We start from the raw sequence: 13482 nt of genomic DNA, 5'->3' as shown, positions 1-13482 counted from the left end.
GACGGCATACATCAGTGTACAATGTGCTGTCTGTTATTAACACTGTAATGAATAAGAGGAGCTTGTAATTTCTTCATCCATACCTGAGAATCACTGGTAAATACTGCTTGTGAACGCAGCATTACTGGGGTGTCCTTAGATCTTTAATTTCCTTTATTGTACAACAGTCTGGTCAGAGCCATCCTGCCCATGATCACCTTTTCTTTAGTAGAATCTTCTATCTAAATGTATTTGCCTACAGAAGATCACCCTATGGCCCTGTGCGCACTAGACGTTTTTTTGCGGCGTTTTTTCCGTGTTTTTGTGCTGAAAATGCTGTGACATTGCTTTCCCAGCAATGTCTATTGGTTTTCAGAAGTGCGGTCCGCACACAGCGTTTTTTGTAGCTGCGTTTTTGTGGTGACCACAAAAACGCAGCATGTCAATTATTTCTGCGTTTTTTCACTCATTGAATGTGATGCGTTTTTTACCGCGGGTGCTTGTTTTTTGCATTTTTGTGTTTTTTTGCGGATAAAAACGCAGCGTGAAAAAAGAGCGCCTAGTGCGCACATAGCCTATTAATGTTTTTCCCTGCTTATAAGACTTGTTTGCCTATCCTAATGGTAGCTTTTCAGTGTTGTCTGTTGTTAAACTTAAAACCTGTGACTTGTGGGGTTGTCCACTCTGAAGAAATATTTTTAGACTATTTAATTTGGTAATATAGTTAAATTAACAAAGATGCCTTGACAGTTCTTAAAATAATAGCGGCAGTCATAGCAGCTTAATTTCCAGGACCACACAGTACCACTTTTGTGTGTGATGAGGTCTGGCTAACCTGCTCCAGCAATATATGCCTCAGCCATGGTGGTGAAGGGGCTACCTTATCTATTGAAGTGTCCAGGCAGCCATCCCTCTTCACACAAAGTTCTAGTTACTGTGTCATGGCACACTTGGGTGCATTTAGAGGTGTTAGGGTACCTTCACACTTTAGCGATGCAGCAGCGATCCAACCAGCGATCTGACCTGGTCAGGATCGCTGCTGCATCGCTACATGGTCGCTGGTGAGCTGTCAAACAGGCAGATCTCACCAGCGACCAGTGACCAGCCCCCAGCCAGCAGCGACGTGCAAGCGACGCTGCGCTTGCACGGAGCCGGCGTCTGGAAGCTGCGGACACTGGTAACTAAGGTAAACATCGGGTATGGTTACCCGATGTTTACATTAGTTACCAGCGCACACCGCTTAGCTGTGTGTGCAGGGAGCCGCGCACACTGAGCGCTGGCTCCTTGCTCTCCTAGCTACAGTACACATCGGGTTAATTAACCCGATGTGTAATGCAGCTACATGTGCAGAGAGCAGGGAGCCGCGCACACTGCTTAGCGCTGGCTCCTTGCTCTCCTAGCTGCAGTACACATCGGGTTAATTAACCCGATGTGTACAGCAGCTACATGTGCAGAGAGCCGGAGCCAGCAGCACAGGCAGCGTGAGAGCGGCGGAGGCTGGTAACTAAGGTAAGTATCGGGTAACCACCTTGGTTACCCGATGTTTATCTTGGTTACAGCTTACCGCAGCTGTCAGACGCCGGCTCCTGCTCGCTTCATTTGTCGCTCTCTCGCTGTCACACACAGCGATCTGTGTGTCACAGTGGGAGAGCGCCTTTGAAGAAAACGAACCAGGGCTGTGTGTAACGAGCAGCTAATGAGGTCACTGCTGCGTCACAAAAAGCGTGACTCAGCAGCGATCTCGGCAGCGAGCTCGCTGTGTGTGAAGCACCCCTTAGACAGTTGATCAAGATTAAAAAGGTTGTCTACTACTTTTACATTGAAGGCCTCTCCTTTTGGATAGGTCATCAATGTCTGATCATCCAGGGTCCGATATCTCGCACACCTGCTAATCAACTGTTTGCGGTGGCAGACAGCTGGAAATGTGTGGTTTTAGAGCTGGCACGTCTTCCTTAGGTGATTGGCGAGTGTGTGGGGTGTCTGACCCCCACCGATCAGACATCGAGGACCTATCCTAAGGATATGTCATCTATGCAAAAGTAGTGGACAACCTCTTTAATGGTAGAACTCTTAAAGGGAACCTGTCAGGTCCAATATGCACCCAGAACCAGGAGCAGTTCTGGGTGTATATTGCTAATCGGTGCCTGTGTACACTAGCATAGATAAAGAGATCTGTATATAAAGTATTTCTAAAGATCTTTTACCGTATGCTAATGATCGAGGGCACTAGTCCCCTGGGCATTAGTTCCCCTGGCTAGTCAGCCCCCTTAGCATGTTAGTACGCCCACAGGGGCGTGCTAACATGCTAATGAGTACGCAGCCTCACGGGATGATCTCACTCACCTCTCCACCGCCATCGCGTTCGTCGTGGGATTTCGGCTCAGTGCGCATAACCCCGGAGTTTGGGTCATGTGCACTACTTCAGTTTGAAGCCAGGATGCGTACATCCGGCTTCATAGTGCGCATGACCCAAACGCCAGTCACTGAGCCGAAATCCCCCCTCGGACGCGATGGCGGCGGAGAGGTGAGTGAGATCATCCTGTGAGGCTGCATATTCATTAGCATGATGGCACACCGACATGAGCGTACTAACATGCTAATGGGGACGACTGGCCGGGGAACTAACGCTCTGGGGACTAGTGCCCGCGCTCATTAGCATACGGTAAAAGATCTTTAGAAATACTTTTTCTAAAGATCTCTTTATCTATGCTAGTGTATACAGGGACGGTCAGGCAGCGATTAGCAATATGCACCCAGAACTGCTCATGGCTCTGGGTGCATATTGCATCTCACAGGTTCCCTTTAAGCTATTTGTTGGCACAGTGCACTCCATGTAACTGGGTGACATCCACTTAATAGAAGTGTAGAAGTGTATTTTTGTGAGCATTTAGAATAAGCAAACCTCTATCCTCCCTAAGAGTGGTTGTTGAGTGTGTGGATGTTCATTAGAGCTTTGCGACCTCCATTATACAGTATATCATTGTGTTTTTACCTTGTAGCATCGAGTATTGCTTTCTTTCAGTGATAAGGGGATTTCTGATATTTTATTTTTGTACTTTCAGAAGAGGAAACGCAAAGAAAAGGATGATGACACATTCAGCCTTTGTAGCTTTGATCTGAAGGTAACAAGAAGTAATTGACAAATGTGCAAAAATAGTGAATTGTCTTGAATCGTCAGAACTTAATCATCCAAACGTCACTAGGTAGTGTAATGATTCATATAGTATTACGGCAAGTCTGGCTCCCCCTGTACCCTGCCTCCACCAGAGAATGCCGCTAACTTCTAATATTCTAATAACTGAAATGTATGTTTCTTATATAGCGCAAGTATATTCTGCAACACCTTACAGTAAGTGTTACATGAGGAACATGAAGGGCAGTAGTGCTGCCATGCTGCCTGTAATTGCTGAGCTTTAACCCTTTCACGACCAAACGATTTTGGGCTTTCTGATTCCCCCAACAGCCCCGAGAGGATTAACTTCTGTTTTTTTTTTTTTTATTTTTCAGTCAATCTGGTAATTTCAGGGCTCGTTCTTTGCGGAGCGAGCTGTACTTTTAAATGAAACCATGAGTTTTACCATATAGTGTACTGGAGAACTGCAAAAAAAAGTGCGATTGCACTATTGGTTTTGAGATATTTTATTCAATGTGTTCACTTTTTATGGTAAAACTGATGTGGTGTTGTGATGCCTGGGGTCAGTGAGTTTGTAGACACCAAACGTGTATAGGTTTACTTTCATCTAAGGGGTTAAAAAAAAAAACAACCCAGACGTTTGTCCAAAAAAAGTGGTGTACGTTTTGTGCATTTTCCGCAACCCGTAGCGATCTCATTTTTCGGGATCTATGGCTCAGCGACTGCTTATTTTTTGCACCGCAAGCTGATATTTCTTTTTCGCTCCTAATTGGGAGACCCAGACAGTGGGTGTATAGCTACTGCCTCTGGAGGCCGCACAAAGAACTACACTTAAAAGTGTAAGGCCCCTCCCCTTCTGGCTATACACCCTCCCGTAGGAGTACGGATTCCTCAGTTTTAGCTTTGTGCGCAGGAGGTCAGACACGCACGCATAGCTCCATTGTTTTTAGTCAGCAGCAGCTGCTGACTATGTCGGATGGAAGAAAAGAGGGCCCATACAGGGCTCCCAGCATGCTCCCTTCTCACCCCACTGTATGTCGGAGGTGTTTGTAAGGTTGAGGTACCCATTGCGGGTACGGCGGCAGGAGCCCACATGCTGATTCCTTCCCCATCCCTTTTTACAGGGCTCTGGGTGAAGTGGGATTTACTGGTCTCCAGGCACTGAGACCGTGCTCCATCTACAGCCCCTGGAGAAGATGCTGGATGGAGCGGAGTACATCAGGGACATGGCCCTGCTTCCTCAAGGTACTCTGTGTCCCCGTGCATTTGGCGCTCACACCGCAGCATGCTGGGTGTTGTAGTGCGCCGGGGACATCAGCGCTGCGGCGCTTGTGCCATGGCCTCATTCAGCTTCGCTGAAGCAGGCACACTTCTGGGAATCGGTCGCGCCGGCCGCTGGGACTGCGGCGCGGCTGGCACTTTTGGTGCGCCGGGGACTTCAGCGCGGGCCGCGCTTTTACGGCGGCCGCGCTGATAACTCGAGTCCCCGGCTTTTGCGGCCTGCTTCCGTTCGTTCCCGCCCCCAGACCTGCCAGTCAGGAGAGGGGCGGGACGCTGGTCAGTGCATCAGCGCCGAGGGCTGGAGTCGTTTTTTACATACTCCAGCCCTCACAATCGGCACAGAGGGGACACTGTTTCCCGCACTTTTGTTTAGGAACTCCCACGGACCGCCCCTCTCCACAGACGCCGGCAGCCATTCCTGCTGACACGCTGAGCTGCAGAGGGGAGCCGGGGAGACCCAGACAAGGAATTCTGCGCCTCTTACCCGCTATTCAGCGGGCGGTAAGCAGCCCTCAGGGCTCACCCCCTCTTGTGCCAGTAGTATTCTTAGTATTTTGTTTCTACAAATACTTTGTATTGCATAGCGCTGGTCGCCCTTTGGCTATAGACTCTCTCACATTGCAGAGAGCCAGCAGCATGTCGTCCGTAAAACGCAAGGGTGCCAAGGCACAGACATTATATGCTTCCTGCACCGCATGTGGGACTTTTCTACCACCTGTGAATGCTGTCCAGGTGACAGGAACTGAGTTTGCAGCTTTTGCTGACAGAATGTCTCTCACTATGTCACAAATTCTTGACACATTGCGAGCTAGGCCTGTACTTCAGGCCACGGACACTGTGCAATCATTGCCCCCTGGTCCCCCTCAGCTGAATTACCTCCAAGCTCCGGGACGGGCATATACACCTCAGGGTGAAGACTCTGACTCGGACGATGGCCCCGGGCAGCCTAAGCGGGCTCGCTATGACGGGCCTTCACATTCATCTCAATGGTCAGAATCCCAGCGAGATGAATCTATGGGTGATGAGGCGGACGTAACTGATCAGGATTCTGATCCTGGGACCGCTCTCAATCTAGATACACCAGATGGTGACGCCATAGTTAATGATCTTATATTTAACATCAATAAGATGTTAAATATTTCCCCACCAGCTCCTCTTGTAGAGGAGTCAGCTTCGCAGCACGAGAGAATCCATTTCAGATACCCTAAGCGTACATTAAGCACTTTTCTGGACCACGCTGACTTTAGAGACGCAATCCAGAAACCCCACGCTTATCCTGAAAGGCGTTTTCCTAAACGGCTTAAAGATACACGCTACCCTTTTCCCCCTGAGGTGGTCAAGGGTTGGACCCAGTGTCCAAAAGTGGATCCTCCAATTTCCAGGCTTGCAGCTAGATCCTTGGTTGCAGTTGAAGATGGAGCGGCACTTAAAGATGCCACTGACAGGCAGATGGAGCTCTGGCTGAAATCCATCTATGAAGCGATTGGAGCGTCATTAGCGCCTTCTTTTGTGGCCGTATGGGCACTCCAAGCTATCTCAGCCGGGCTTGCGCGAGTCGACTCAGTCACACGTGCATTTGCCCCGCAGGTCGCACCATTGACCTCGCAAATGGCGGCATTCGCGTCGTACGCGATTAATGCTGTTCTTGACGCTACAAGCCGCACGGCAGTGGCGTCAGCCAACTCCGTTGTTTTGCGTAGGGCCCTGTGGTTGAGACATTGGAAAGCAGATTCTCATTCCAAGAAGTGCTTAACCAATTTGCCTTTTTCTCGTGACCGATTGTTTGGAGAGCGTTTGGATGAAATCATCAAACACTCCAAGGGTAAGGACTCATCCTTACCGCAACACAGACAAAACAAACCCCAACAGAGGAAGGGTCAGTCTGGTTATCGGTCCTTTCGAGGACCGGGCAGGTCCCAATTCGCCTCGTCAAAAAAGACTCAAAAAGACCAGAGACGCTCAGATTCTTGGAGGTCTCAGTCACGCCCAAAAAGGACAGCCGGAGGAACCGTTGCCAAGACGGCGTCCTCCTGACTTGCGGTCTCCGATTCCCACACCCGCGGTCGGTGGGAGGCTTTCCCACTTTGGCGACATTTGGCTGTCACGCGTCAAAGACCGTTGGGTGAGGGATATTCTGTCTCACGGGTACAGGATAGAGTTCAGTTCTCGTCCGCCAACTCGTTTCTTCAGAACTTCTCCACCACCAGACCGAGCCGATGCTCTGTTGCAGGCGGTGGCCGCTCTAAAGGCGGAAGGAGTGGTGACCTCCGTCCCTCTTCAGGAACAAGGTCACGGTTTTTACTCCAATCTGTTTGTGGTCCCAAAAAAGGACGGATCGTATCGACCCGTCCTGGATCTAAAGTTGCTCAACAGACACGTAAAAGTCAGGAGGTTCCGGATGGAATCCCTACGCTCCGTCATAGCCTCAATGTCTCAAGGAGATTTTCTAGCATCAATAGATATCAAAGATGCGTATCTCCACGTGCCGATTGCACCAGAGCATCAGCGTTTCCTACGCTTCGTCATACACGACGAACACCTGCAGTTCGTAGCGTTACCTTTCGGTCTGGCAACAGCCCCCCGGGTCTTCACCAAAGTCATGGCAGCAGTAGTAGCTGTTCTGCACTCGCAGGGTCACTCGGTCATCCCGTATCTAGACGACCTGCTTATAAAGGCACCCTCTCAAGAGGCATGCCAGCACAGTCTGAAGGTGGCACTAGACACTCTCCAGAGTTTCGGGTGGATTATCAACTTTCCAAAGTCTCATCTAACCCCGACCCAATCTCTGACTTATCTTGGCATGGAGTTTCATACTCTCTCAGCGATAGTGAAGCTTCCACTGGACAAGCAGTGCTCGCTACGGACTGGAGTGCAATCTCTCCTTCAGAGCCAGTCGCACTCACTGAGGCGCCTCATGCATTTCCTAGGAAAGATGGTAGCAGCAATGGAGGCAGTCCCGTTCGCGCAGTTTCATCTGCGCCCTCTACAATGGGACATTCTACGCCAATGGGATGGGAAATCGACGTCCCTCGACAGGACTGTCTCCCTCTCTCAGACTGCCAAGGACTCTCTGCGTTGGTGGCTTCTCCCCACCTCATTGTCACAGGGAAAGTCGTTCCTTCCCCCGTCCTGGGCAGTGGTCACGACGGATGCGAGCCTATCAGGGTGGGGAGCGGTGTTTCTCCACCACAGGGCTCAGGGGACGTGGACTCAGGAAGAGTCCACCCTGCAGATCAATGTTCTGGAAATCAGAGCAATCTATCTTGCCCTGCGAGCCTTCCAACAATGGCTGGAAGGCAAGCAGATTCGGATTCAGTCGGACAATTCCACGGCGGTGGCGTACATCAACCACCAAGGGGGAACACGCAGTCGCCAAGCTTTTCAAGAAGTCCAGCGGATTTTGACGTGGGTGGAAAGCAGAGCGTCCACCATATCCGCAGTTCACATCCCAGGCGTGGAAAACTGGGAAGCAGACTTTCTCAGTCGCCAGGGCATGGACGCAGGAGAATGGTCCCTTCACCCGGACGTGTTTCAGCAGATCTGTTGCCGCTGGGGGACGCCGGACGTCGATCTGATGGCGTCACGGCACAACAACAAGGTCCCAGTTTTCATGGCACGGTCTCACGATCACCGAGCGCTGGCGGCAGACGCCTTGGTTCAGGATTGGTCGCAATTCCGACTCCCCTATGTGTTCCCACCTCTAGCATTGTTACCCAGAGTTCTCCGGAAAATCAAGTCCGACTGCCATCGAGCCATACTCGTCGCTCCAGATTGGCCAAGAAGGTCGTGGTACCCGGATCTGTGGCATCTCACGGTAGGCCAACCGTGGACACTACCAAACCGTCCAGATTTGCTGTCTCAAGGGCCGTTTTTCCATCTGAATTCTGCGGCCCTGAACCTGACTGTGTGGCCATTGAGTCCTGGATCCTAGCGGCCTCAGGTTTATCTCATGAAGTTGTTGCCACAATGAGACAGGCTAGAAAACCATCCTCAGCTAAGATCTATCACAGGACGTGGAAGATATTCTTAGCGTGGTGCTTGGCTCAAGGGTTTTCTCCCTGGCCATTTGCATTGCCAATTTTTCTTTCCTTCCTGCAGTCTGGGTTGGAAAAAGGTTTGTCGCTTAGCTCGCTTAAGGGTCAAGTCTCCGCGCTATCCGTATTCTTTCAGAAGCGCTTGGCACGGCTTTCTAAAGTACGCACGTTTCTCCAAGGAGTTTGTCATATCGTTCCTCCTTACAGACGGCCATTGGAACCCTGGGATCTGAACAAGGTTCTCATTGCTCTCCAGAAGCCGCCTTTCGAGCCTTTGAAAGAGGTTCCCCTTTCTCGGCTTTCACAAAAGGTAGTTTTTCTTGTGGCGGTCACGTCTCTTCGAAGAGTGTCCGAGCTAGCGGCGTTATCTTGCAAATCTCCCTTCCTGGTGTTTCACCAAGACAAGGTAGTACTGCGTCCAATTCCAGAGTTTTCTCCCAAGGTGGTTTCTTCCTTTCATCTCAATCAGGATATCACTTTGCCATCTTTGTGTCCGCATCCAGTTCACCAATTTGAAAAGGGTTTACATCTGTTGGACCTGGTGAGAGCACTCAGGATTTACATTTCTCGCACGGCGTCTCTACGCCGTTCTGATGCGCTCTTTGTCCTAGTCGCTGGTCAGCATAAGGGATCGCAAGCTTCCAAATCCACCCTGGCGCGGTGGATCAAGGAACCAATTCTTCACACATACCGTTCTGCTGGGCTTCCGATCCCATCTGGACTGAAGGCCCATTCTACCAGAGCCGTGGGTGCGTCCTGGGCATTGCGGCATCAGGCTACGGCTCAGCAAGTGTGCCAGGCGGCTACCTGGTCGAGTCTGCACACGTTTACCAAACACTATCAAGTGCATACCTACGCTTCGGCAGATGCCAGCCTAGGTAGACAGGTCCTTCAGGCGGCGGTGGCCCACCTGTAGGAAGAGGCTGTCTGACAGCCCGTTCATGTGGTATCTTTTTACCCACCCAGGGACTGCTTTTGGACGTCCCACTGTCTGGGTCTCCCAATTAGGAGCGAAAAAGAAGAAGGGAATTTTGTTTACTTACCGTAAATTCCTTTTCTTCTAGCTCCAATTGGGAGACCCAGCACCCGCCCTATTTGTTCTTAGGGTTTCGTTTTTCGGGTGCACATGTTGTTCATGTTGTTTCTTAAGTTCTCCGATCTTGTTATCGGATTGAATTTGTTTTTGAAACTGTTATTGGCTTTCCTCCTTGCTTTGGTACTAAAACTGAGGAATCCGTACTCCTACGGGAGGGTGTATAGCCAGAAGGGGAGGGGCCTTACACTTTTAAGTGTAGTTCTTTGTGCGGCCTCCAGAGGCAGTAGCTATACACCCACTGTCTGGGTCTCCCAATTGGAGCTAGAAGAAAAGGAATTTACGGTAAGTAAACAAAATTCCCTTCTTTTAACGGTACCACTTTTGCGCAGATGCTACGTGTTGATCGCCTGTTATTGCATTTTGCGCAAAATATGCGGCGACCAAAAGACATTTTGTCGTTTGGAATTTTTTTTTGCCGATACGCCGTTTACCGTTTCTGAACGCGGCGATACCAAATGTGTGTATATTTTTTCAATGGGGCGAATGGGGGTGATTTGAAATTTATTTTATTTTTTACATTTTTCAAAACTTTTTTTTTTATTTTTTATATTACTAGTACTCCTAGGGGGCTATATGGATTAGCAGTCTGATCGCTCGTTCATTTCTCCCGATCAGAGGAGCACCGCTCAGACTGGGAGAAATGATCTTCTGTAAGCTGCAGTACTCTGCTGCTTTTTACAGGACCTTAGTCATGAGAGCTACAGGATTCATCACATGACCCTGTGCTACCATGACAACCACCGGATCCACATGCTCATGTCACGTGACTTCCGGTATCTGCCTGCGAGTACAGATCTACCGCAATCGCTGATATGGCGCTGTCACATTTTGACAGCGCCGTTAACAGGGACGGGTGTATAGTGATTCCACTCGTACCTTCTAGGAACACATGTCAGCTGACGTGCGCGGATCCCGCCTGCAGTAGGTATTAACACTATGACCGCTAGATCTTAACTTTACTGCCACTTGTCGGGTCCAATAGTGCACAGGGAACTTTTCTGTTTGAGCTTCCAATAAGGGAAGCGTGTATCCAGCAAGTTCTTTACAGGAAGTTACTGACTTCCTGGGCATATGCAGTATGCGGATGATGCAGAGCAGAAGAGCTCTTACATCTGAGATACCCAGATTAGATATAACTTAACATCGCTAAGCCTTCCTGGGTGGCGTTGAAGCTGGGCAGAGGTCTCCTGGCTTCACTGTTAAAGATTTGGGAGGAAGGATGACATTTACAGTGACCCAAGGACAACATGGACCCCAGGGGTAGATATCATTCATGCCCAGAGGCATTACAGCATCGATGCATTGAATAGTCACTGGACTATTCCTGACTACTTAGTAAATGGCGTGAGGTGTTATTAAAAATGATTGAATTCAATATAAAATTATTAGAAGACAGTAATGGGGCTCTGGAGTATAATTTTGGCAGTTTAGGAGGCTGAGGGGATCTGACAGGTTCCCCTTTAAGTTAAAGTAGCCTTTCATGGTTGTTGTATTCTATCGAACACGTTATTTTTATACCATAACATTACCAATATATACTATTGTTTGTCGGTGAGGATTCTTGCCGAGCCTTTTTCACAGTCTATAAGGTGTCTCGGTCTGGGCCACATATTCAATCTTCCTAAGGACTGCACATCACATTCAACATTTTCATATCCAACAGTCTATATATAATGTTTTAGGGTTCTCATTAGACAGACATACTGCTGTGACTTTATTCTCATCCTGATGCAGGAAGGAAATAAAGTTGCAGGAGTGGTCCACACGCAGTTGACGCTGGGTATATTACATAGCCAGCATCTGTCTCTAACAGCTGTGTATGGAGCTGAGCTCTATCCACGGCTGTTAACCATTTAGATACCACCGTCAACTGTTTGCAGTTCTTGGGCTCGCAGACTCCTAAAATAACATGGTGCCTTTCCAGGTTTATTGATATCTGTCCTCCACTGCTGCGGTCTTTGACTCCAGCAGTGACCTATTCATTCTATAGCGCTCAAAACCGTTGAAGTATATTATTTATTTATTATGCTTTGCTTATATTGCACCATTAATTCCACAGTGCTTTACAGACGTGATCATTACTGTCCCCACTGGGGCTTGGGCCTAGGACACATGGCGAGAAAATCGGAGCGAGTGGAATGCGATAAAAAAATTGCATTCCACTCGGACCAATATTGCTCTATGGGGCAGCTCCCATGAGTGATTATTTTCTCAGCCCTAATCGGACCGAGAAAACAATCGCAGCATGCTGCGGGTGTAATGTGATCCTTTCTCTCGCGCAAATTCAAGTCTATGGGGTGAGAGAAATCGCACTCCACTCGCGTTACACCGGTGTATTGCGAGTGCAGTGCGAGAATCGCAATAGCCGGCTACGGAGGAGAAAGGGAGAGAAATCCCGTCCCTCCCCCCCCCCCTTCCTCAGCACCGGCCCGCCCCCCCGCAGCTGTGGTCTGATCGCACAATCAGACCACAGTTGCATGACTCAGCTCCCGCTGTGCAGTGAGCGTGAGCAGAGTGTCATGCGAGGAAGCGCAGCAATATCAGTGTGGCCTCGGCCTTACAATCTAAATTCCCAATCAGTATGTCTTTGGTGTGTGGGATGAAATTAGAGAACCTGGAGGAAACCCACACAAATATAGGAAGAACATACAAACTCCTAGCAAATATTGTCTTGGGTGGAACAATGGCTCGCTCAAACGAGCATATAATTCAGCCAAGTTTTATTCGATGTTTTGTTGGATAGCACTAGGTCCAATGTTAAACTTTGGGACAGTACAGATCAGCGATATTATTTATTTATTTTTTTCATACCTATTCAGCATGAGAAAAAATGGCTGCATGCAGCAAGTGGCAGTGTATATCGGACGTGGCAAACTGTGAGTGCTTGTGAAACTTCGGACTGCGCTAATCAATGCAGTCTAATTTACGCCGGCTGATTTAAGTTCTCAATCTCCTCACGTGTGATCCGAAATACAAAGCAATCTGATCACCATAAATGACACTCGGCTCGCACCCGCAGCAGTTTGATCTGCGTGTCATCTGCATAATCGCATGAGAGAAACTACGGCCGTCTGACTCCAGCCTGTCATTATTTTACAAGGTGGAACATAGTGATTGAGAATGGGTTGTCTGAGAGGTGGAGAAATCCCTTTAAGAAAGCTCCTAACTGTGTAGCCTAAAAGACGTGATGTAACAGGCCGGATTCTTTTAGTTGGTGACTCAGTTGCATGTTTACCTTGTCAGGTACTACCCATGTTTTATAGCAACAATAACTAATATACAGTAGTGCAAATCGGATTGAGCAAAAAATGTCCTTCCAATGGATCAGGAAACCTTATTACAAAAAAAAAGAGAGAACTGCTGATCTAATATAACCCAGATTTACCTGGAGGCGCTCCACTGGAGATGTGAGATAAGGTAGTAATGTGAGCAGTCTTCCTGTGCTGCATATAAATAACCCAAGCAGTGACTGCTAGTCAGGGCTTAAATGAGTTGTTGCTTCATTTTTTCTTATATAAGTGGTTTAAGGGATACTCCGTAATCTACTGATCAGTGGGGATTTAATTTCTGCGACTCATTCCATTTTCTGGAATAAAGGAACTAAATGGGGGAAGTACTATTAGGCCTTAAGCCTGCTTTACATGTTACGACTTCGCATACGATATCGTATGTGATCGTAACCGCCCCCATCGTATGTGCGGCACGTTCAATTTCTTGAACGTGCCGCACAAACAATGAACCCCCGTCACACGTACTTACCCGTCCATACGACCTCGATGTGGGTGGCGAACGTCCACTTCCTGGAGTGGGAGTGACGTTCAGCGTCACATCGACGTCACGCGGCAGCCGGCCAATAGAAGCGGAGATGAGTGGGACGTAAACATTCCGCCCACCTCCTTCCGTCCGCGGCTCCCGCCGACAATGTGGAAGGAAGTAAGCTGTCGTTCAATGGGGTTTCA

At 48.9% G+C, this 13482-nt stretch overlaps 1 protein-coding gene across 1 annotated transcript in view; it reads left to right on the top strand.

Moving 5' to 3' along the window:
- Window positions 1-13482, top strand: part of NET1 (neuroepithelial cell transforming 1) — a 79428-nt gene that overhangs the window by 42042 nt on the left and 23904 nt on the right. Inside the window, exon 3 of the mRNA XM_075345343.1 lies at window positions 3042-3101. Within this exon, the coding sequence (XP_075201458.1) occupies window positions 3042-3101 (60 nt within the window). The remainder of the gene's footprint in view (window positions 1-3041; window positions 3102-13482) is intronic.

This window comes from Anomaloglossus baeobatrachus, chromosome 4, assembly GCF_048569485.1.
Source record: "Anomaloglossus baeobatrachus isolate aAnoBae1 chromosome 4, aAnoBae1.hap1, whole genome shotgun sequence".
Lineage (NCBI taxonomy): Eukaryota > Metazoa > Chordata > Amphibia > Anura > Aromobatidae > Anomaloglossus > Anomaloglossus baeobatrachus.
This window is presented reverse-complemented; position numbering and strand designations above follow the sequence as displayed.